Consider the following 23592-nt stretch of genomic DNA (forward strand, 5'->3'; position numbering starts at 1 on the left):
GACGAGCGGCACTCGTCCTTCAGAATGCGCCGGGGCGGCAGCTCCAGCAACGAGAGACGCTCCTCCTTAATGCTCTAGGGCGGTGGCGAGAGCTGCTCTTCCTCGACGTGGCGTCCGATTTGGACGCCGCGGTTGCGCCAGGGCGGAGAATGTGGAGGGGATGTCGGCTCCGGCTTCACGGGGAAGAGCGCCCCTGGTGGCGGAGCTGGGCCGTTGGTGTGGACGACGGAGTGAGGTAGCATCAGCTCAATAGTATGATATTGATAACGATAGCGTAATTCAAGTGTGCGCCCGGGCTCATCTATATCTGATGAATAATAAATATAAAAAATTCAAAATTTTCTAACTATTTATGGCATCGAAGATGATCAAGTATGGAAGGGGTGTGCAATTTTTTGTGACGTTTGGACATTAGGAGTTCTAGGCAAAAAAGGCAAATTCAAGTACAAATAGTGTACTTTTTCAAAGTTTCCGTCACAGCCAAATTTTGTATTTTTTTCTTTGCCGTGACCTACTCGAATGTCCAAATATCATGGATTTTTGCACACACATCACGTATCCAAGCATCTTAGATGTCCAAAAAGTTCATATTTTTTCATTTTTTATTTAAATGATTTTACTCTCCATGCCCAGCTGCGTGCACCGAATCACTGCTTCCCAATGATAGTAACATCACTTTTCCCTAACTGTCCTCACACTCCACTAGTCCCATGGTCATGGTGGCAAATATCTTGCATTTCGGTTTAGAATATAAGCTACAAAACCGCCTAAACCATGCGGCTTCGCATGAGCTTGTCTCATTATCATTTGTGTTGCAGGACTACATGCCGAAGACGGAGCCTGAGGCGGGAAAAAATTCCCTACAAGGGCAGCCTATGATCTAGTTATGACTTATGAGGCAGCAAGATGGAGATCCCACTGCCAAAGCAATTTGGCATAATACAGCTCCTATCAAAGCGGGGATCTTTGCTTGGTTACTCTTCCGGGACCGCCTAACCTCAAGTGCAAACCTTGCCTTCAAAAGCATCCTCAACATGACAAATTGTTCTCGCCGCACCTCAGACTTCGAGGATATGAAACACACATTTATCTATTGCCCTCTCGCTGCAACAGTGGCGTATCTAGGGGGTGGACAGGGTGGTCCATGGACCACCCTGGAATTTCCCCATAATCTATATAGCATAGAGAAAAATATATTTTTTATAATAAATAAATATATTTATGTGAATATTTTGCATTGGTGGACCACCCTGGCATGTTGGGCTAGCTACGCCACTGGCTGCAAGGATGTGGCGGCAGCTTGGGATTGTTCCTGGCCACTCTATCCAGGGTCTTTGGGATTGTTGCACTTTGAATGGACTGGATCGTGATGTGTGGCCCTTCGTCATGTTCGCATTCTGTGGAAGATTTGGGATGCACGGAATGGCATGGCATTTAGAGGTGAGGCGACAAGCTGTAACATGTCTACTAAGAACATTGTAGATGGCATTGATGTTTGGTCACACCTTATCTCTAGGCATTGTGCTAAGGTGGTTGTCTCGTCATGTCGGCTATACCTCTCCTCTAGATCCCTATGGACGTGTTTGGTAGGCTACATTCAGCCCAGTCAGGCCCAATGGATGCAGCTTTTTTTCGTATTGGACTGTTTACTTATATGTAAACAATGTTGGGCTTGCATCACACGGTTCTTAAAGCATCATTTTGCCTGCATCGGATGGTTGCTATATTAACATAGTGGGGCGAAATCCTATTTAGAGAGAGACATAGGACAGAGGACAGGGACCAACCAAAAGCGAGCATCCAATTATTTGTGCCTGGGAAGAAGGTATGGAGCATCAATGCATATATTATTAGCCACAATGAGTAAGCAAGGCGTGCCTTTCAGTGATTCGTTCCCAAAAGAAGACAACACGGGCACTCCATCACCATGATTCTCCACACCACACGGCGGCCGGACCGGAACGATCGTGGGCATATATATTACGGTGCAGCAGTATACACTGTGATCCCGACCGGCAGTCATTCATGGCAATGGAGCCGACACAGGACATAGGGCTCCTCTGGAAGTGGCGCAAGTACCTGCTGCTGCTGGCCACGCTGGTTGCCAGCGTCACATACGTGGCCGGCCTTAACCCGCCGGGCGGCATCAGGTCGGAGGATGGAGGCGACGGTGGCGTCCCACAGCATCACGTCGGCGCCGTCCACCCGCCGGCGCCGCTGCTCCTGCCCCCGGCACTGGCGGTCTACCTGTTTCGCATCGGCGACCTGGTGCTCGTGCACACCTACTCGCGCCGGTACACTGCCTTCTTCTACTGCAACGCCGCCGCCTTCGTTGCTTCGCTGGTCATCATCATGTTCCTGTTGGACTGGCGCATCAGCGGCAACCGCGTCGGCCTCACTGTGCTCCGCTCTGTCATGCTGCTCGACCTGCTCGCCCTCATGGCCGCTTTCGCCGCCGGGAGCTGCCACGACGTGGTCGCGTCCATCTGCGTCTCCGTACTCTTCGGTCTAGTCTTTGCCTATGTCGCCGTCCATGTCTACGCCAAGACACGACGGGAAAAAATACTGATGGACTCTTGTGCTTGGAGGAGCCCTGAGGAGGAGAAGCGCCTCAAGAAGCGGCCCAAGTTCTTGCTTCTGCTCACCACCTTCGCGACGCCACTGGCATACGGCGATGGGCTGGTGCCGCCGGGAGGCTTCTGGAGCGAGACCCGGGCGGCCGGGCGGGGCACCGCGCCCACGCCGGCGCCCCGTTGCTGCACGACAGGCCCTATGAGATCCGATACCACGCCTTCTTCTAAAGCTCTCCCTTTGTTGCAATCCGTCGAGTGAGGAGTCATCAGCCGGTAGCGAGGTTAGTGGCGATGATGAAGTATCGCCTCACTCCGGGTGCAAAACAATGATCTTATTTCTCACGTTCACCTCGGCCACCATGCGATGGGGTCATGGGAGACTTTCCCAGGGAATGCGCCGGAAATGATGGACGGAATGGCGTCGATGTTGGCGAGTTGAGAGAAGGAGCCCCGGTGGAAACTAGCCGTGCAGAAAAACTTGTTGACACGAGCGTGCTGGGTGAACAGATCCGCATGACAGAATGTGTCAAAAAAAAAAAAAAAGGTAGAATATGGCAAAACTTTTAATTCTTGCCTGAACTGTCAAACTAAGGGATAAAAATTATAACTTACTCTTTCTAAAATCACTTCTAAAATTCCTCGTCTGGCTCAAGTAAGATGTCGTCTCCAAAATAATATTAGAGAATTGTGCTAGATCAATCATAAGGGATGAGAAGTTTGGAACAAACTGAGGAATATAAATCTCTACAGCATACACAAGATAGGGAAGCATATGCTATTTTCATAATTTGTGTGATCTGCTGAGCTTCAGAGCGCATTGTCGAACTGCGAAGAAACAGTGCACTTCATTGATTCGCTTTGTGCTGCGTAGCGTGGAGCAAGCAACAAAACTGGAAACTCACACGATAGATACATGAATAAACCTACTAATATCTAGAAGTAGGACCAAAGATGATTGGAGCAAATCGCTTCAGAGACAGTAATACACTCTCTAGTGATGGGTTCCTGGACATTTAGCACATGAATAAAGGCGGAGGCAAAGATGAAAAGTGGATTCATGCTGGATATTGTATTCTGCCAGTGTGAAGCTATCCTCCAACTGCCACCCGGAAAAGATGAGGCGTTGGCTTGCCGGGTCAATACCGTCCACCTGCTGAATTTTCTCCTTGACACTGCGGATGGTATCTGAGCTCTGAACATTAAACGTCAAGGTCTTTCCTCCCAAATTCTTGACGAAGATCTGCATCGGCCTGGGTCGGTGGCAGACGATAAGGTCGAGAGTGGCTCCATTCTGGATGTTATAATCGGCCAAAGTACGGATGCCCTGTAAGATAGAGTATGGATGAAATCCGGACGTCCTCCTTATCCTGTGAAACTCGAGGCGCTGTTGGGCTAGAGGGATACCGTACTCATCATTAATCTTTGCCTTGACACTGTCGATAGTATCTGAGCTCTCAACATAGAGAGGGTTGTCTAACACATTGATGTTGATTTTCATCCCTGCATGGAGGCGGAAATCATCAAGAGTAGATCCATCCTGGATATCATAATCAGCGAAAGTACGGGTTTCCTCCAGTTGTTTCCCATTGAAGATAAGGTGGTGTTCAAACAAAAACATTGCCTTCATAGCACCGATGGTATCTGATGGATGGACCTGCGAGGTCATCATTTTTCCATTAAGGCTCCTCACAGAAATCTTAATATGTCCGGGGAAGCGGGGTTCAGAATGAAGGGTAACCCCCTTTTGGATGCCATAGTCGGCCAAGGTGCGACCGTCCTCCAGCCGCTTGCCAGAAAATATGAGACACTGTTGGTATGGTTGAAAATCCTCCTTATGATGAATCTTAGCTTTCACATTGCCGATAGTATCTGAACTTTCAACATTAAGAGTGACGGTCCTGCCAGTGAAGGTCTTCACAAAGATCTGCATCTGAAACAAATGTGCACACCAAACATCAATAATTTTTACACTACATGAGAAGATCATCAGCATCTCCGACAATGAATAGAACAAATAACATAAAGCTACACATAAGCCCCACAAATAGACACGTGCTATGGGAGTAAATGTTGCTGTTACATCCATGGGTGTCTAGAACTAGAACATAATGACTACTCATGGCCTAAATGAATGACCAGTGTGAACATTCAGACTACGTTTATGCTGTTTTTTTTAGAAAAGGAGGATAACCCCCGGTCTCTGCATCTGGGAGATGCATGCGGCCATTTTTTCGATTATTCTCGAGGACCTTACAAAGCAGTACAACAATACGCGTGAATCCGTCATCTTGGCAACATCTGCCGCTACTCCAATCCATATGATGAAGGGGTGCAAGCTGAGCCAAATACTCAGACCCCTCACGTAAGCCTGACATCTAAAGCTGGAGGCCCCGACTGAGCCACATATCGGGTCCGGGTCACAAACCGGTCCGACGCACTCACATGTGTCGTCGCCGCCATCTTCTACTGGTCCATCTTTAGAGCAGATTGAGGTGCCAACCTTGGCGGGTGCCTCCGCCATCGACGCCACCATGACGCCAAACGACGACCTCCACCTACGTGAGTCCATCTCCAAGCAACTGATGCAGATCCATACTAGGATAGGGCCGCACCACCGCCGTCGCCCACCACCCACAAGCGCCACCCAGCCCCAAGGTTCCCAAAGCGGCGCCTTCAAGAAGGGAACGACGCCGTGAGCGCCGTCGCCGCCCAACAAAGTTAGGGCTTTCGCCCGGGAGACCTAGGGGAGGGGGAAGTGAGGGGATCAGTCCATACCGACGCCTCCAAGGATGGCAACGGCGCCCTCAGGCGTCGCCGTCGACGCGGCCGGCCATGGCCGACTAGAGATTTCGCCCAAACTAGATCCCCGCCACCAGCAGCGCCTCCTGTACAGAACCAGTGACCCAAGTAAGCGCAACCCGACAAGGCTGGCCCGCACGCCGAATAGGGGAGGAGGGGAGGCGCTAGATCACGCGCACCGGCCACCGCAGAAACCGCCGCCGGCCGCCAACGACCACCGGATCCCACCGCCCGCGTGGCCGGGACGCAAGATCCACCGCCCGCACGGCTGCTAGCCGGCCGTGCCATGCCAATGAGCCGCCGCTCCCGATCCGGGGTTCCCCACGCAGAGTCAGGGCAACCGAGGCCCCGCCGCCACCATCCTTGGCGCCTCGGGCTTGCCGGGTGGCTGCCTCAAGCGGCGGCGAGGAAGGGAAGAGGAGGAGGGGCGGCTAGGGTTGTGCTGTGATGCCTTAAATCTTCATACTTCTTAAGCAGAAAGAAAAACATCTAAAAAACTAGCATTGAGGACCTTGGTTTACAAACTGAGACCTCACAGGTCCATCTCCATGTGACAAAACTGAATATCTCCATCTCCCTGACATGGTTTACTTATAAAGTAGATAGAAAAGCATCCAATTTATAAAACTGAACATCTCCATCTCCCTGGCATGGTTTACAAACTATCTATCACAAAATTTTGAGATATTGTGATTAAGACATACAACTAAATCTTATACACCCCAGTTCACTTTTTTATTACAGGAAGAAAACATGCAGTATTTTCATATTCCAAAGCTAACCAATTCTAAGATCTGACAAATCCTAGTCCGGAAACATACTTTAAGGGCAATCATTCCAACAGAATTTACATATGGTAAGATCAGCAAATCAATGGCAGATACAGGACTCCAAGTCAGCGTGGTATACTAAATTGGTGTCGATATAGGGAGCCAGAATAGTTCCCAAGTCAGACGCTAGACGGCCCCCCGCAGCGGCGACCCCCGGATCGGAGGCGCGGCAGAGCACGCCATCGTCCATGGGCTCCGTCCCTTTTGCATGCGGTAACAGCAGCTGTAGTCCCCGCCACAATTGGAGCAGAGGGAAGCAGAGGCGGAGGGGAAGAGGTACACAATGTACGTACGCGGGGAGACGGAGGGAAAAGGTGCTTGCTTACCTTGCCGGGAGTAGGAGCGGGACATTGCGCCATGGTGCGTGACGGCGCGCGTGCAAGCTAGCTAGGGTTTACCTTTTCTATTGAACTCAGCTAGGGTACCCGATCATATAAGATGTCGTTGGCGTCCTCACGTCTTTGCCAAAGACACGTTTTCGGTTTCTATGCATGTTTTACTTCAAAAAATAAAAAAAAAGAAGGGTTGTGCTAAATCTCAATCGAGGACGCAACGAGCGTTGGATGGACAATTGCTTCAAGATTCGCGGCTGTTACTTGTTTCGTGTCGCTTCAACCTGCTATGGCATGATTGGCCAGTTCCTTTTCTTGTTTTGCTTTTTCTCCTTGTGTTGGGCAGGGATACGTGATGGGCTGGATGTCACAGAGGGGGGCTCTTCTTTACCTGCTAGGCCCTTTTTTTCCTGGGCGTGCACGAAATCCTGTATGTGTGGTTTTGTTTTAGACTCACTGTGTGTGTGTGATTTGACATGAGAGGAATCTATCAAGCTACATGTTTTTTCTTTCTCAAATTGGTGGTGCACATGTTTCTTTTCTTATGTTTTTTTTACTTCTATCTTTAGCTTTTTCTTGTTTTCCTTTTCTCTTTTTATTGCTCTTTTCAATTTTTTTTGGCTAATAGCACGATTCTTGCTACTTCTAGTTTTTTTAATCAAACAACAACTCGTATTTTGAAAATTGAAAATATTGGTGCATGGTTGGACAACCGCCCAGACTGCAACTACATGTATTCAACATGACTCTAACTCAGTGGCGTTTTTCAGGGAGGGGGAAAGTTGCATGTCTATCACTAGTTACATACCTGTAACTATCGCGTCCCAACTGCAACTGCATATCTTTGACGTGACTGCAACTCTATGGTGTTTTGTCCGGGGAAGGGCCAATTACATGTTTGCCACTAGACATGCAACTGCAAGTGTCGCCCCCGACTGCTACTCTCTGGTGTTTTGTCAGCAGGAATAGTTGCATGTCTGCCGATAGGTATGCAATTTCAAGTGTGACCCCGACTACAACTGCATGTCTTGAACGCGATTGCAATATATGGTGTTTTGTCGTGGAGAGGCAGTTCCATGTCTGCCATAGGGCATGCAACTGCAAGTGTGACCCTTGACTGCAATCTCTGTGGTGCTCAATTGAGTGGACGGATAGTTGCATCGCTGCCACTAAGAGCATCTCCAGCCGTGCCCCAACAGGCCCCCTAGGCGATTTTTTGGCGCCAGCAGTAATTTGTTCACCCACCGTAATACTTATGCTATCTTGAGAGAAGCCACTAGTGAAACCTATGGCCCCCGGGTCTATTTTCCATCATATAAGTTTCCAATCTATTTTTACTTGGCATTCTTTACTTTCAATCTTTATCATAAAAATACCAAAAATATTATCATCTCTATCAGACCTCACTTTTGCAAGTGGCTGTGAAGGGATTGACAACCCCTTTATCGCGTTGGTTGCAAGGTTCTTATTTGTTTGTGTAGGTACGAGGGACTTGCATGTGGCCTCCTACTGGATTGATACCTTGGTTCTAAAAAACTGAGGGAAATACTTACGCTACTTTGCTGCATCACCCTTTCCTCTTCAAGGGAAAACCAACGCATGCTCAAGAGGTACCAAGAAGGATTTCTGGCGCCGTTGCCGGGGAGTCTACGCACAAGTCAAGACATACCAAGTACCCATCACAAACTCTTATCCCTCGCATTACATTATTTGCCATTTGCCTCTCGTTTTCCTCTCCCCCACTTCACCTTTGCCGTTTTCTTCGCCCTCTCTTTCCGTTCGCCTCTTTTTCGCTTGCTTCTTGTTGCTTGTTTGCCCTGATGGCCCTGCCTAAAAACATTGATCCTTACCTTAAAAGGTTGGAAGAAATTGAAAACAACGTCAGAAGCTTTATGACTTTGCAATTTGAGCATAATAATTTCTTTAGAAACGAGCTTAAAGAACGAAAAAGCTTTATGGAGTACATGAATAAAGAGCTTGATGATATGTCTAAGGAATTTTATGGCTTGAGATCTCAGTTTGCTCATCTTGAAAATTAATAGCCCAAATTTCGGATAAGCAGGCCACCTTAGTCAATAAGATGGCCGCTAAACCGGAAGATCTAGAGGGTAATAAGGATGAAGATCTAAAAGTGATTGATGTATCTCCTATTAAATCTTTGTTTTGCAATATGAATTTTGATGATGATGGGACTGGAGATGAGTCAACTTTAGTTAAAAGGCGTCCCAATGATTCGGAGTTTTTAGATCTTGATGAAAAAATTGGTAAAAGTGGGATTGAAGAGGTCAAAACTTTACATAGCAATGAACCCACTATTTTGGATTTCAAGGAATTTAATTATGATAATTGTTCTTTAATAGATTGTATTCCCTTGTTGCAATCCGTGCTAAATTCTCCACATGCTTATAGTCAAAATAAGGCTTTTACCAAACATATCATTAATGCTTTAATGCAATCTTATGAAGAAAAGCTTGAATTGGAAGTTTCTATTCCTAGAAAACTTTATGATGAGTGGGAACCTACTATTAAAATTAAAATTAAAGATCATGAATGCTATGCTTTATGTTATTTGGGTGCTAGTGTTTCCACGATTCCAAAAACTTTGTGTGGTATGTTAGGTTTCCGTGAATTTGATGATTGTTCTTTAAACTTGCACCTTGCGGATTCCACCATTAAGAAACCTATGGGAAGAATTAATGATGTTCTTATTGTTGCAAATAGGAATTATGTGCCCGTAGATTTTGTTGTCCTTGATATAGATTGCAATCCTTCATGTCCTATTATTCTTGGTAGACCTTTCCTTAGAACGATCGGTGCAATTATTGATAGGAAAGAAGGGAATATTAGATTCCAATTTCCGTTAAGGAAAGGCATGGAACACTTTTCTAGAAAGAAAATTAAATTACCTTATGAATCTATTATGAGAGCTATTTATGGATTGCATGCCAAAGATGGCAATACCTAGATCTATCCTTGCCTTTATGCCTAGCTAGGGGCGATTAAACGATAGCGCTTGTTGGGAGGCAACCCAATTTTATTTTTGTTTCTTGCCTTTTGGTTCTGTCTAGTAATAAATCTTTGATCTAGCCTCTGGTTAGATGTGTTTTTATGTTTTAATTAGTGTTTGTGCCAAGTAGAACCTTTGGAAAGACTTGGGTGAAGTCTTTCTGATCTTGCTGTAAAAAACAGAAACTTTAGCGCTCACGAGATTAGCTACAACTTTTTAATGGAGAGTGCTATTTTGTTGATTCTTTTTGCAGATGATTAATAGATAAATTCCTCACGTTCAGCATTTTATTTTATAATTTTTGGAGTTCCAGAAGTATGCGTTTGATACAGATTACTACAGACTGTTCTGTTTTTGACAGATTCTGTTTTTCGTGTGTTGTTTGCTTATTTTGATGAATCTATGGCTAGTATCGGAGGTTATGAACCTTAGAGAAGTTGGAATACAATAGGTTTAACGGAGCTCACGAGATTTTCTGTTAAGTTTTGTGTTGTGAAGTTTTCAAGTTTTGGGTAAAGATTTGATGGATTATGGAACAAGGAGTGACAAGAGCCTAAGTTTGGGGATGCCCAAGGCACCCCAAGGTAAAATCCAAGGACAACAAAAAATCCTAAGCTTGGGGATGCCCCGGAAGGCATCCCCTCTTTTGTCTTCGTCCATCGGTAACTTTACTTGGAGCTATATTTTTATTCACCACATGATATGTGTTTTGCTTGTAGCGTCTTGTATGATTTGAGTCTTTGCTTTTTAGTTCACCACAATCATCCTTGCTTTACACATCTTTTGGGAGAGACACACATTAATCGGAATTTATTAGAATACTCTATGTGCTTCACTTATATCTTATGAGTTAAACAATTTTGCTCTAGTGCTTCACTTATATCTTTTAGAGCACGGTGGTGGTTTTATTTTATAGAAATTATTGATCTCTCATGCTTCACTTATATTATTTTGAGAGTCTTTTAGAACAGCATGGTAATTTGCTTTGGCTATAAAATTAGTCCTAATATGATAGGCATTCAAGATGGATATAATAAAAACTTTCATATAATTGCATTGAATACTAAGAGAAGTTTGATACTTGATGATTGTTTTGAGATATGGAGATAGTGATATTAAAGTTGTGCTAGTTGAGTAGTTGTGAATTTGAGAAATACTTGTGTTGAAGGTTGCAAGTCCCGTAGCATCCACGTATGGTAAACGTTGTGTAACAAATTTGAAACATGAGGTGTTCTTTGATTGTCATCCTTATGAGTGGCGGTCGGGGACGAGCGATGGTCTTTTCCTACCAATCTATCCCCCGAGGAGCATGCGCGTCGTGCTTGGTTTTTGATGACTTGTACATTTTTGCAATAAGTATGTGAGTTCTTTATGACTAATGTTGAGTCCATGGATTATACGCACTCTCAACCTTCCATCATTGCTAGCCTCTTCGGTACCGTGCATTGCCCTTTCTCACCTTGAGAGTTGGTGCAAACTCCGTCGGTGCATCCAAACCCCGTGATACGATACGCTCTATCACACATAAACCTCCTTATATCTTCTTCAAAACAGCCACCATACCTACCTATTATAGCATTTCCATAGCCATTCCGAGATATATTGCCATGCAAGTTTCCACCGTTCCGTTTATTATGACACGCTTCATCATTGTCATATTGCCTTGCATGATCATGTAGTTGACATCGTATTTGTGGCAAAGCCACCATGCATATTATTTCATACATGTCACTCTTGCTTCATTGCCCATCCCGGTACACCGCCGGAGGCATTCATATAGAGTCATTTTTTGTTCTATTATCGAGTTGTAATCATCGAGTTATAAATAAATAGAAGTGTGATGATCATCATTAATAGAGCATTGTCCCAACAAAAAATAAGAGGAAGGCCTAATAAAAAAAGGGAGGCCCAAAAAAAAGAAATAGAAATAGAAATAGAAAGGGACAATGCTACTATCCTTTTTCCACACTTGTGCTTCAAAGTAGCACCATGATCTTTATGATAGAGAGTCTCTTGTTTTGTCACTTTCATATACTAGTGGGAATTTTTCATTATAGAACTTGGCTTGTATATTCCAACAATGGGCTTCCTCAAATGCCCTAGGTCTTCGTGAGCAAGCAAGTTGGATGCACACCCACTAGTTTCTTTTGTTGAGCTTTCATACATTTATAGCTCTAGTGCATCCGTTGCATGGCAATCCCTACTCCTTGCATTGCATCAATTGATGGGCATCTCCCTAGCCCGTTGATTAGCCGCGTCAATGTGAGACTTTCTCTTTTTTTGTCTTCTCCACACAACCCCCATCATCATATTCTATCCCACCCATAGTGCTATATCCATGGCTCACGCTCATGTATTGCGTGAAAGTTGAAAAAAGTTTGAGATTACTAAAGTATGAAACAATTGCTTTCTTGTCATCGGGGTTGTGCAAGATGAGAGCATCTTGTGTGACGAAAATGAAGCACGGCCAAACTATATGAGTTTGTAGGGATGAGATTTCTTTGGCTATGTTATTTTGAGAAGACATAATTGCTTGGTTAGTATGCTTGAAGTATTATATTTTTATATCAATATTAAACTTTTATCTTGAATCTTTCGGATCTGAACATTCATGCCACAATAAAGAAGATTACATTGAAGATTATGCTAGGAAGCATTCTGATGACCCACAAGTATAGGGGATCTATCGTAGTCCTTTCGATAAGTAAGAGTGTCGAACCCAACGAGGAGCAGAAGGTAATGATAAGCAGTTTTCAGCAAGGTATTCTCTGCAAGTAGTGAAATAATAGGTAACATATAGTTTTGTGATAGGATAATTTGTAACGAGCAACAAGTAACAAAAGTAAATAAAGTGCAGCAAGGTGGCCCAATCCTTTTTGTAGCAAAGGACAAGCCTGGACAAACTCTTATATAGAGAAAAGCGCTCCCGAGGACACATGGGAATTATCGTCAAGCTAGTTTTCATCACGTTCATATGATTCGCGTTCGGTACTTTGATAATTTGATATGTGGGTGGACCGGTGCTTGGGTTCTGTTCTTACTTGAACAAGCATCCCACTTATGATTAACCTCTATTGCAAGCATCCGCAACTACAACAAAAGTATTAAGGTAAACCTAACCATAGCATGAAACATATATGGATCCAAATCAGCCCCTTACGGAGCAACGCTTAAACTAGGGTTTAAGCTTCTATCACTCTAGCAACCCATCATCTACTTATTACTTCCCAATGCCTTCCTCTAGGCCCAAATAATGGTGAAGTGTTATGTAGTTGACGTTCACATAACACCACTAGAGGCTAGACAACATACATCTCATCAAAATATCGAACGAATACCAAATTCACATGACTACTAATAGCAAGACTTCTCCCATGTCCTCGGGAACAAATGTAACTACTCACAAAGCATATTCATGTTCATAATCAGAGGGGTATTAATATGCATATAGGATCTGAACATATGATCTTCCACCAAATAAACCAACTAGCATCAACTACAAGGAGTAATCAACACTACTAGCAACCTACTAGTACCAATCCCGGACTTGGAGACAAGAATTGGATACAAGAGATGAACTAGGGTTTTGAGAGGAGATGGTGCTGGTGAAGATGTTGATGGAGATTGCCCTCTCCCGATGAGAGGAGCGTTGGTGATGACGATGGCGATGATTTCCCCCTCCCGGAGGGAAGTGTCCCGGGCAGAACAGCTCTGCCGGAGCCCTAGATTGGTTCCGCCAAGGTTCCGCCTCGTGGCGGCGGAGTCTCGTCCCGAAAGCTTGCTTATGATTTTTTTCCTCGACGAAAGACTTCATATAGCAGAAGATGGCCACCGGAGAGCCAACAGGGGGCCCACGAGGCAGGGCCCCCAGGGCGCGTCCCCACCCTCGTGGCCAGATGGGGCCCCCTCTGACGTACTTCTTCCGCTCAATATTTTTTATTATTTCCAAAAATAACTTTTGTGGAGTTTCAGGACTATTGGAGTTGTGCAGAATAGGTCTCTAATATTTGCTCCTTTTCTAGTCCAGAATTCCAGCTGCCGGCATTCTCCCTCCTTATGTAAACCTTGTAAAATAAGAGAGAATAGGCATAAGTATTGTGACATAACGTGTAATAACAGCCCATAATGCAATAAATATCGATATAAAAGCCTGATGCAAAATGGACATATCAACTCCCCCAAGCTTAGACCTCGCTTGTCCTCAAGCGGAAGCCGATAACGATAAATATGTCCACATGTTTAGAGGTAGAGGTGTCGATAAAATAAAATATGGACATGAGGGCATCATGATTATTCTCATAACAGCAACATATATGTATATTGTCATATGGTTTCTTATGCTCAAGTAATAATCCATTCACAATGCAAAAGTACGAATCATAAACTTTATTGAGAACCAACAAACTATAATCTCAGTCATTGAAGCAATTGCAATTTATCATAACATTAGAAAGAGTCTATGTCAGAGCTTTCTAGCAAGTCCACATACTCAACTATCATTTAGTCTTTCATAATTGCTAACACTCACGCAATACTTGTGGTTACGGAGTTTTAATCGGACACAGAGAAAGATAGGGGCTTATAGTTTCGCCTCCCAACCTTTTACCTCAAGGGTAATGTCAACAATAATAACTCATGCAGACTTACATCCAATTAGATATATCTATCAGGATCTTTCCAACACCCTGTGCTTGCCAAAGGATAAAATGTAAAAAGGAAAGATGAAGATCACCAAGACTCTTGCATAAGGTAGAAGATAATAATAAAAGATAGGCCCTTCGCCGAGGGAAGCAGAGGTTGCCATGCGCTTTCAGGGTTGGATGCACAAAATCATAATGCGAAAGAACGTCACTTTATATTGCCCCTTGTGATATGAACCTTTATTATGCAGTCCGTCACTTTTATAGAGTGTCATATTTAGAGACATAACCCACTACGTTGTCTTCCTTGTCCAACATCAACTCTTTAGCATGTCATATTTTAATGAGTGCTTCCAATCATAAAAGATGTCCAAGATAGTATATTTATATGTGAAACCTCTCTTTCTTTATTACTTCCTATTAATTGCAACGATGACCAAAGCTATGTTTGCCAACTCTCAACAACTTTTAATCATCAAACTCTTTCTATGTGAAGTCATTACTCTCCATAATATCAATATGATCTCTTTGTTTCCTTTTTTATTCTTTTCTATTTTCTTTTATTCACTCAAGATCATGGCAAAATAATCAAGCCCTTGACTCAACACTAATCTTTATTATATAGCTTACGGACTCGATTACATAGAGAGATCATAAAGCAAAACTCAAAACTAGATCATGCCATAAACTTTATTCTACTAGATCAAGATACTACTAATAGGATCGAACTAAGAAAAAGGGTAAAGATAGGAGTGTGATGGTGATACGATACCGGGGCATCTCCCCCAAGCTTGGCAGTTGCTAAGGGGAGTGCCCATACCCATGTGATTATGTCTCCTTTGCGGGTGAAGAGGATGGTGGTGATGATGGATAGTCGCACATCGAGCGTAAGAGGTCCTCCAGCTTGCAGATAATGCCCTTGATTGCAACAATATGCTCCTTCAACAAAATATTTTCACGTGTGAGATACTTGTTCTGTATGCGAGCTAACTCAATCATCTTGAAGGCTTCGATCTCAGTTGGGGTAAGAAGATTATGATCAAGTTGAAGGATGTCTTCTGCTGCCGGAGCTTGATCCTCCGTGGCCTTATTGATCCCTTCATCCTTGTTGATCTCCATGGGTTCTTCCCTCTTCAGCTCTATCTTCATTAGCCAAGCATCGTTGTCACCATTGTTGGAGGAGGGGGACGACATGATGCCTGGCCTTGACAACCCTGACAGAAAACAGCTCGAAACAAGAACAAAGGATAATTTCGTGATACGGGAGTCAAAACCTTCGGGGGAATATATAATGAATTTTTACCGACCAAAATACGTAACGTGCACGAAAACGGAGTCCGTAGAGCACACGAGGTGCCCACGAGGTGCCCACGAGGTAGGGGGCGCGCCCAGTAGGGCAGGGCGCGCCCTCCACCCTCGTGGAGGCCTCGTGTCCTTCCCGGACTGCTTCCTATTTTTCTATTTTTCTAAATATTCCAAAACGGAGAAATATTGCCTTAAAAATTGTTTTGGAGTCGGTTTACTTACCGTACGACATACCTATTCCTTTTCGGAGTCTGAGACATTCCGGAAAGTGTCTCTTATGTATTCTTCCGGGGTTACAGTTTCAATAACATTGGTTTCAACATTTATAGGATTACCTGAGATATAATGTTTGATTCTTTGACCGTTCACCACCTTCGGATTTGTGCCTTCGAAGTTGTTGATTTTTATGGCACTGGAACGATAGACCTCCTTGATAACGTAAGGACCTTCCCATTTAGAGAGAAGTTTTCCTGCAAAAAATCTTAAACAAGAGTTGTACAGCAATACATAATCACCTACATTAAACTCACGCTTTTGTATCCTTTTGTCATGCCATCTTTTAACTTTTTCTTTAAACAACTTGGCATTTTCATAAGCTTGGGTTCTCCATTCATCAAGTGAGCTAATATCAAATAACCTCTTCTCACCGGCAAGTTTGAAATCATAGTTGAGCACTTTAATAGCCCAATATGCCTTATGTTCTAGTTCGAGAGGTAAGTGACATGCTTTTCCATAAACCATTTTATACGGAGACATACCCATAGGATTTTTATATGCAGTTCTATAGGCCCATAATGCATCATCAAGTTTCTTGGACCAATTCTTTCTAGATCTATTGACAGTCTTTTGCAAAATTAATTTGAGCTCTCTATTACTCAATTCTACTTCACCACTAGACTGTGGGTGATAAGGAGATGCAATTCTATGATTAACGTCATACTTAGCAAGCATTTTACGTAAAGCACCATGAATAAAATGTGAACCACCATTAGTCATTAAATATATAGGGACTCCAAACCTCGGGAAAATAACTTCTACCCACTTAGTAACGTAATCAACAGCAACTAAAATATGTGTATATCCATTAGAGGCAGGAAAAGGTCCCATATAATCAAAACCCCAAACATCAAATGGTCCAATAACAAGTGAATAGTTCATAGGCATTTCTTGACGTCTATTGATATTACCAATTCTTTGACATTCATCACAAGATAAGACAAACTTACGGGCATCCTTGAAGAGAGTAGGCCAATAAAAACCGGATTGCAATACATTATGTGCAGTTATATCTCCAGCGTGGTGTCCTCCATAAGCTTCGGAGTGACACTTGCGTAGGATCTCTTCCTGTTCATGCTCAGGTACACAACGTCTAATAACACCATCTACTCCTTCTTTATAAAGATGTGGTTCATCCCAAAAGTAATGTCCCAAATCATAGAAAAACTTTTTCTTTTGCTGGTATGTGAAACTAGGTGGTATAAATTTAGCAACAATGTAATTAGCATAATCAGCATACCAAGGAGTACTACGAGAAGCATTTATGACATTTAATTGCTCATCAGAAAAGCTATCATCAATAGGTAGTGGGTCATCAAGAACATTTTCTAACCTAGACAAGTTGTCTGCAACGGGGTTCTCAGCTCCCTTTCTATCAACAATATGCAAATCAAATTCTTGTAGTAAGAGAACCCATCTAATAAGTCTAGGTTTAGCATCTTTCTTTTCCATAAGATATTTAATAGCAGCGTGATCCGTGTGAATAGTTACTTTAGAATCAACAATATAAGGCCTGAACTTATCACAAGCAAATACAACTGCCAAAAATTCTTTCTCAGTAGTAGCATAATTTCTTTGAGCATTGTCTAGAGTTTTACTAGCATATTGAATAACATTTAGTTTCTTATCAACTCTTTGCCCTAGAACAACACCTACAGCATAATCACTAGCATCACACATAATTTCAAAGGGTAAATTCCAATCAGGTGGCTGAACAATAGGTGCAGAGATCAATGCTTTCTTAAGTATTTCAAACGCTTCTACACAATCATCATCAAAGACAAATGGTATATCTTTTTGTAATAAATTAGTCAGAGGCCGAGAAATTTTGGAGAAGTCCTTAATGAACCTCCTATAAACTCCGGCGTGACCAAGGTAACTTCTTATACCTTTGATGTCCTTGGGACATGGCATCTTTTCAATATCATCAACCTTGGCTTTATCAACTTCAATACCTCTTTCAGAAACTATATGCCTCAAGACAATACCTTCATTAACCATAAAGTGGCACTTCTCCCAATTCAAGACAAGGTTAGTTTCTTCACATCTCTGCAAAACTCGATCAAGGTTGCTCAAGCAATCATCAAAAGAGGATCCATAGACGGAAAAGTCGTCCATGAAAACCTCACAAATCTTTTCACAAAAGTCAGAGAATATAGCCATCATGCATCTTTGAAAGGTAGCAGGTGCATTGCATAAACCAAAAGGCATACGTCTATAAGCAAAGGTACCAAAAGGGCAAGTAAAAGTAGTTTTTGATTGATGATTGGCTGACACGGGTATTTGAGAGAAACCAGAATAACCATCTAGAAGGAAAAATGTGTATGTTTGGATAATCTTTCTAGCATTTGATCGATAAAAGGTAAGGGGTAATGATCTTTCTTAGTAGCCTTATTTAATTTGCGGATATCAATTACCATCCTATAACCTGTAATAATTCTTTGCGGGATCAATTCATCTTTATCATTAGGACCGACGGTAATACCTCCCTTCTTAGGGACACAATGGACATGACTTACCCACTGACTATCAGCAACGGGATAAATTATACCTGCCTCCAGGAGCTTTAGTACTTCTTTTCTTACCACTTCTTTCATCTTAGGATTCAGCCGTCGTTGATGATCACGAACTGGTTTGGCATCTTCTTCCAAAATTATTTTATGTTGACATAGAGTGGGACTAATGCCCTTAAGATCATCAAGAGTATATCCAATGGCAGCTCGGTGCTTCTTCAGAGTTTTTAATAATCTCTCTTCTTCATGCTCTGAAAGGTTAGCACTAATAATAACAGGATATATCTTTTTCTCATCAAGATAAGCATATTTAAGAGTATCAGGCAACGGTTTAAGCTCAAACACGGGATCACCCTTGGGTGGAGGAGGATCCCCTAGGATTTCGACAGGCAAATTGTGTTTCGGGATGGGTTCCTGTTTAAAGATACTTCATCTATTTCCCTTCTTTCATTCATAAACATATCATTTTCATGGTCTAGCAAATATTGTTCTAAGAGATCACTAGGAGGCACGGCAATAGAAGCAAGACCAATAATTTCATCCTTACTAGGTAATTCTTCTTCACGGTGTTGCCTGCTAAATTTAGAGAAATTAAACTCATGAGACATATCACCCAAGCCTATAGTAACAACATCCTTTTTGCAGTGTTGTCTGCTAAATTTAGAGAAATTAAACTCATGAGACATATCACCCAAGCCTATAGTAACAACATCCTTTTCGCAGTCTATCCTAGCATTGACGGTGTTTAAGAAGGGTCTACCAAATATAATGGGACAAAAGCTATCTTATGGAGAACCAAGAACAAGAAAATTAGCACGATATTTAGTTTTTCCACACAAGACTTCAACATCTCTAACAATTCCCATTGGTGAAATAGTATCTCTATTGGCAAGTTTAATTGTGACATCAATATCTTCTATCTCAGCAGGTGCAATATCATGCATAATTTCTTTGTATAAGTCATAAGGTATTGCACTAACACTAGCACCCATATCACACAAGCCATGATAACAATGATCTCCTATTTTAACAGAAATAATAGGCATGCCTACCACAGGTCTATGTTTATCTTTAGCACAAGGTTTGGCCACTCTAGCAGTTTCACCGAAGAAATAAATAACATGCACATCAATATTATCAGCCAGGAGATCTTTAACAATAGCAATATTAGGTTCAACATTGATTTGCTCAGGAGGTGTATAAGTTCTAATATTGCTTTTATGAACCACAGTTGAAGCTTTAGCATGATCCTTTATCCTAACAGGGAAAGGTGGTTTCTCAACATAAGAAGTAGGAACAACAGGATCATTATAAGTGATAGTCTTTTCTTCAAGTATAGTAGGTGCAGCTACTTTTACTTCTATGGGAGGATGATATTTAAACCACTTCTCCTTGGGGAGATCAACATAAGTAGCAAAAGATTCACAGAAAGAAGCTACTATCTCAAATTCAAGTCCATATTTAGTGCTAAATTTACGGAAAATCGGTATCCATAAAAGACTTAACACAATCAAACTTAGGTGTCATACCTGACTGCTTACCTTCGTCGAGATCCCAATCTTCAGATTTGCGTTTAATTCTATCCAATAAATTCCATTTGAATTCAATAGTCTTCATCATAAAAGAGCCAGCACAAGAAGTATCGAGCATGGATTGATTATTGCTAGAAAGCCGAGCATAAAAACTTTGAAGAATTATTTCTCTTGAGAGCTCATGATTGGGGCATGAATATAACATTGATTTAAGCCTCCCCCAAGCTTGAGCGATGCTTTCTCCTTCGCGAGGCCAAAAATTATATATATAATTGCGATCACGATGAACAAGATGCATATGATAAAATTTCTGATGAAATTCCAGTTTCAATCACTTATAGTTCCATGATCCCGTATCATCACATAGCCTATACCATGTCGATGCATCTTCCTTCAAAGATAAAGGAAAGACCTTCTTCTTAACAACATCATCGGGTATACCTGCAAGCTTAAATAATCCAGAAACTTCATCCACATATATTAGGTGCTCATCAGGATGCTTTGTTCCATCTCCTGCAAAAGGATTAGCTAGCAGTTTTTCTAACATACTCGAAGGAACTTCAAAGGGAACATTTTTCATTTTCAGTAGGTTCAGTAGGTTGAGGAGCAACTCTTTGCTCTACTGGTCGGGGTGAAGATACCCCGAACAAGCCCCTCAGAGGATTAATTTCCATAGTAACAAGTGAGTAAATTTCAGCACACTATATAAATTTTTCCTTACCAAAGGCGCTTCACTCCCCGGCAACGGCGCCAGAAAAGAGTCTTGATGACCCACAAGTATAGGGGATCTATCGTAGTCCTTTCGATAAGTAAGAGTGTCGAACTCAACGAGGAGCAGAAGGAAATGATAAGCGGTTTTCAGCAAGGTATTCTCTGCAAGTAGTGAAATAATAGGTAACAGACAGTTTTGTGATAGGATAATTTGTAACGAGCAACAAGTAACAAAAGTAAATAAAGTGCAACAAGGTGGCCCAATCCTTTTTGTAGCAAAGGACAAGCCTGGACAAACTCTTATATAGAGAAAAGCGCTCCCGAGGACACATGGGAATTATCGTCAAGCTAGTTTTCATCACGTTCATATGATTCGCGTTCGGTACTTTGATAATTTGATATGTGGGTGGACCGGTGCTTGGGTTCTGTTCTTACTTGAACAAGCATCCCACTTATGATTAACCTCTATTGCAAGCATCCGCAACTACAACAAAAGTATTAAGGTAAACCTAACCATAGCATGGAACATATATGGATCCAAATCAGCCCCTTACGAAGCAACGCATAAACTAGGGTTTAAGCTTCTATCACTCTAGCAACCCATCATCTACTTATTACTTCCCAATGCCTTCCGCTAGGCCCAAATAATGGTGAAGTGTTATGTAGTCGACGTTCACATAACACCACTAGAGGCTAGACAACATACATCTCATCAAAATATCGAACGAATACCAAATTCACATGACTACTAATAGCAAGACTTCTCCCATGTCCTCAGGAACAAACGTAACTACTCACAAAGCATATTCATGTTCATAATCAGAGGGGTATTAATATGCATATAGGATCTGAACATATGATCTTCCACCAAATAAACCAACTAGCATCAACTACAAGGAGTAATCAACACTACTAGCAACCTACTAGTACCAATCCCGGACTTGGAGACAAGAATTGGATACAAGAGATGAACTAGGGTTTTGAGAGGAGATGGTGCTGGTGAAGATGTTGATGGAGATTGCCCTCTCCCGATGAGAGGAGCGTTGGTGATGACGATGGCGATGATTTCCCCCTCCCGGAGGGAAGTGTCCCCGGCAGAACAGCTCTGCCGGAGCCGTAGATTGGTTCCGCCAAGGTTCCGCCTCGTGGCGGCGGAGTCTCGTCCCGAAAGGTTGCTTATGATTTTTGCCTCGACGAAAGACTTCATATAGCAGAAGATGGCCACCGGAGAGCCAACAGGGGGCCCACGAGGCAGGGGGCGCGCCCTGGGGGGTAGGGCGCGCACCCCACCCTCGTGGCCAGGTGGGGCCCCCTCTGACGTACTTCTTCCGCTCAATTTTTATTATTATTTTCAAATATAACTTTCGTGGTGTTTCAGGACTTTTGGAGTTGTGCAGAATAGGTCTCTAATATTTGCTCGTTTTCCAGCCCAGGATTCCAGCTGCCGGCATTATCCCTCCTTATGTAAACCTTGTAAAATAAGAGAGAATAGGCATAAGTATTGTGACATAACGTGTAATAACAGCCCATAATGCAATAAATATCGATATAAAAGCATGATGCAAAATGGACGTATCACATTCCACATCAAAAATTCTGTTTTATCATTTACCTACTTGAGGACGAGCAGGAATTAAGCTTGGGGATGCTTGATACGTCTCCAACGTATCTATAATTTTTTATTGTTCCGTGCTATTATATTATCTGTTTTGGATGTTTAATGGGCTTTACTATACACTTTTATATTATTTTTGGGACTAACCTATTAATCCAAGGCCGAGTGCAAATTGCTATTTTTTTGCCTATTTCAGTGTTACGTAGAAAAGGAATATCAAACGGAGTCCAAACGGAGTGAAACCTTCGGGAGCGTGATTTTTGGAACAAACGTTTTCCAGAGGACTTGGAGTGGACGTCAAGAAACAACCGAGGAGGCCACGAGGCAGGGAGGCGCGCCTGCCCCCCTGGGCGCGCCCCCACCCTCGTGGGCCCCTTGTAGCTCCACCGACCTACTTCTTCCTTCTATATATACCTATGTACCCCGAAACCATCGAGAAGCACCACGAAACCCTATTTCCACCGCCGCAACCTTCTGTACCCGTGAGATCCCATCTTGGGGCCTTTTGCGGCGCTCCGCCGGAGGGGGAATCGATCACGGAGGGCTTCTACATCAACATCATAGCCTCTCCGATGATGTGTGAGTAGTTTACCACAGACCTTCGGGTCCATAGTTATTAGCTAGATGGCTTCTTCTCTCTCTTTGGATCTCAAAACAAAGTTCTCCTCGATCTTCTTGGAGATCTATTCGATGTAACTCTTTTTGCGGTGTGTTTGTCAAGATCCGATGAATTGTGGGTTTATGATCAAGATTGTCTATGAAAAATATTTGAATCTTCTCTGAATTCTTTTATGTATGATTGGTTATGTTTGCAAGTATCTTCGAATTATCAATTTGGTTTGGCCTACTAGATTGATCTTTCTTGCAATGGGAGAAGTGCTTAGCTTTGGGTTCAATCTTGCGTTGCTCGATCCCAGTGACAGAAGGGGAAACGACACGTATTGTATTGTTGCCATTGAGGATAAAAAGATGGGGTTTATATCATATTGCTTGAGTTTATCCCTCTACATCATGTCATCCTGCTAATGTGTTACTCTGTTCTTATGAACTTAATACTCTAGATGCATGCTGAATAGCGGTCGATGTGTGGAGTAATAGTAGTAGATGCAGGCAGGAGTCGGTCTACTTGTGGCGGACGTGATGCCTATATACATGATCATGCCTAGATATTCTCATAATTATCCACTTTTCTATCAATTGATCGGCAGTAATTTGTTCACCCACCGTAATACTAATGCTATCTTGAGAGAAGCCACTAGTGAAACCTATGGCCCCCGGGTCTATTTTCCATCATATAAGTTTCCAATCTATTTTTACTTTACATTCTTTACTTTCAATCTTTATCATAAAAATACAAAAAAATATTATCATCTCTATCAGATCTCACTTTTGCAAGTGGCCGTGAAGGGATTGACGACCCCTTTATCGCGTTGGTTGCAAGGTTCTTATTTGTTTGTGT

The 23592-nt window shown here is 42.7% G+C and overlaps 1 protein-coding gene across 1 annotated transcript; it reads right to left on the reverse strand.

Moving 5' to 3' along the window:
* Positions 1–3231: 3231 nt before the first annotated feature.
* LOC123100758 (polyubiquitin-like) lies at positions 3232–6646 on the reverse strand. The gene is made up of 2 exons (XM_044522640.1): positions 6529–6646; positions 3232–4503 (listed from the first exon to the last, which is right to left on the reverse strand). Exons 1-2 carry the CDS (start codon positions 6559–6561, stop codon positions 3565–3567), a joined length of 972 nt encoding a protein of 323 aa, XP_044378575.1. The 5' UTR covers positions 6562–6646; the 3' UTR covers positions 3232–3564.
* Positions 6647–23592: the final 16946 nt, after the last annotated feature.

This window comes from Triticum aestivum, chromosome 4D (genome assembly GCF_018294505.1).
Source record: "Triticum aestivum cultivar Chinese Spring chromosome 4D, IWGSC CS RefSeq v2.1, whole genome shotgun sequence".
In the NCBI taxonomy this organism is placed as follows: domain Eukaryota; kingdom Viridiplantae; phylum Streptophyta; class Magnoliopsida; order Poales; family Poaceae; genus Triticum; species Triticum aestivum.

Bases quoted from the DNA above. Each gene is read 5' to 3' on its own strand.
- LOC123100758 (XM_044522640.1), bottom strand. From the start codon at position 6,561: ATGGCGCAATGTCCCGCTCCTACTCCCGGCAAG. The intron at 4,504-6,528 runs GTAAGCAAGCAC...CATTTGTTTCAG, and splicing joins CCGCTCCTACTCCCGGCAAG to ATGCAGATCTTTGTGAAGAC.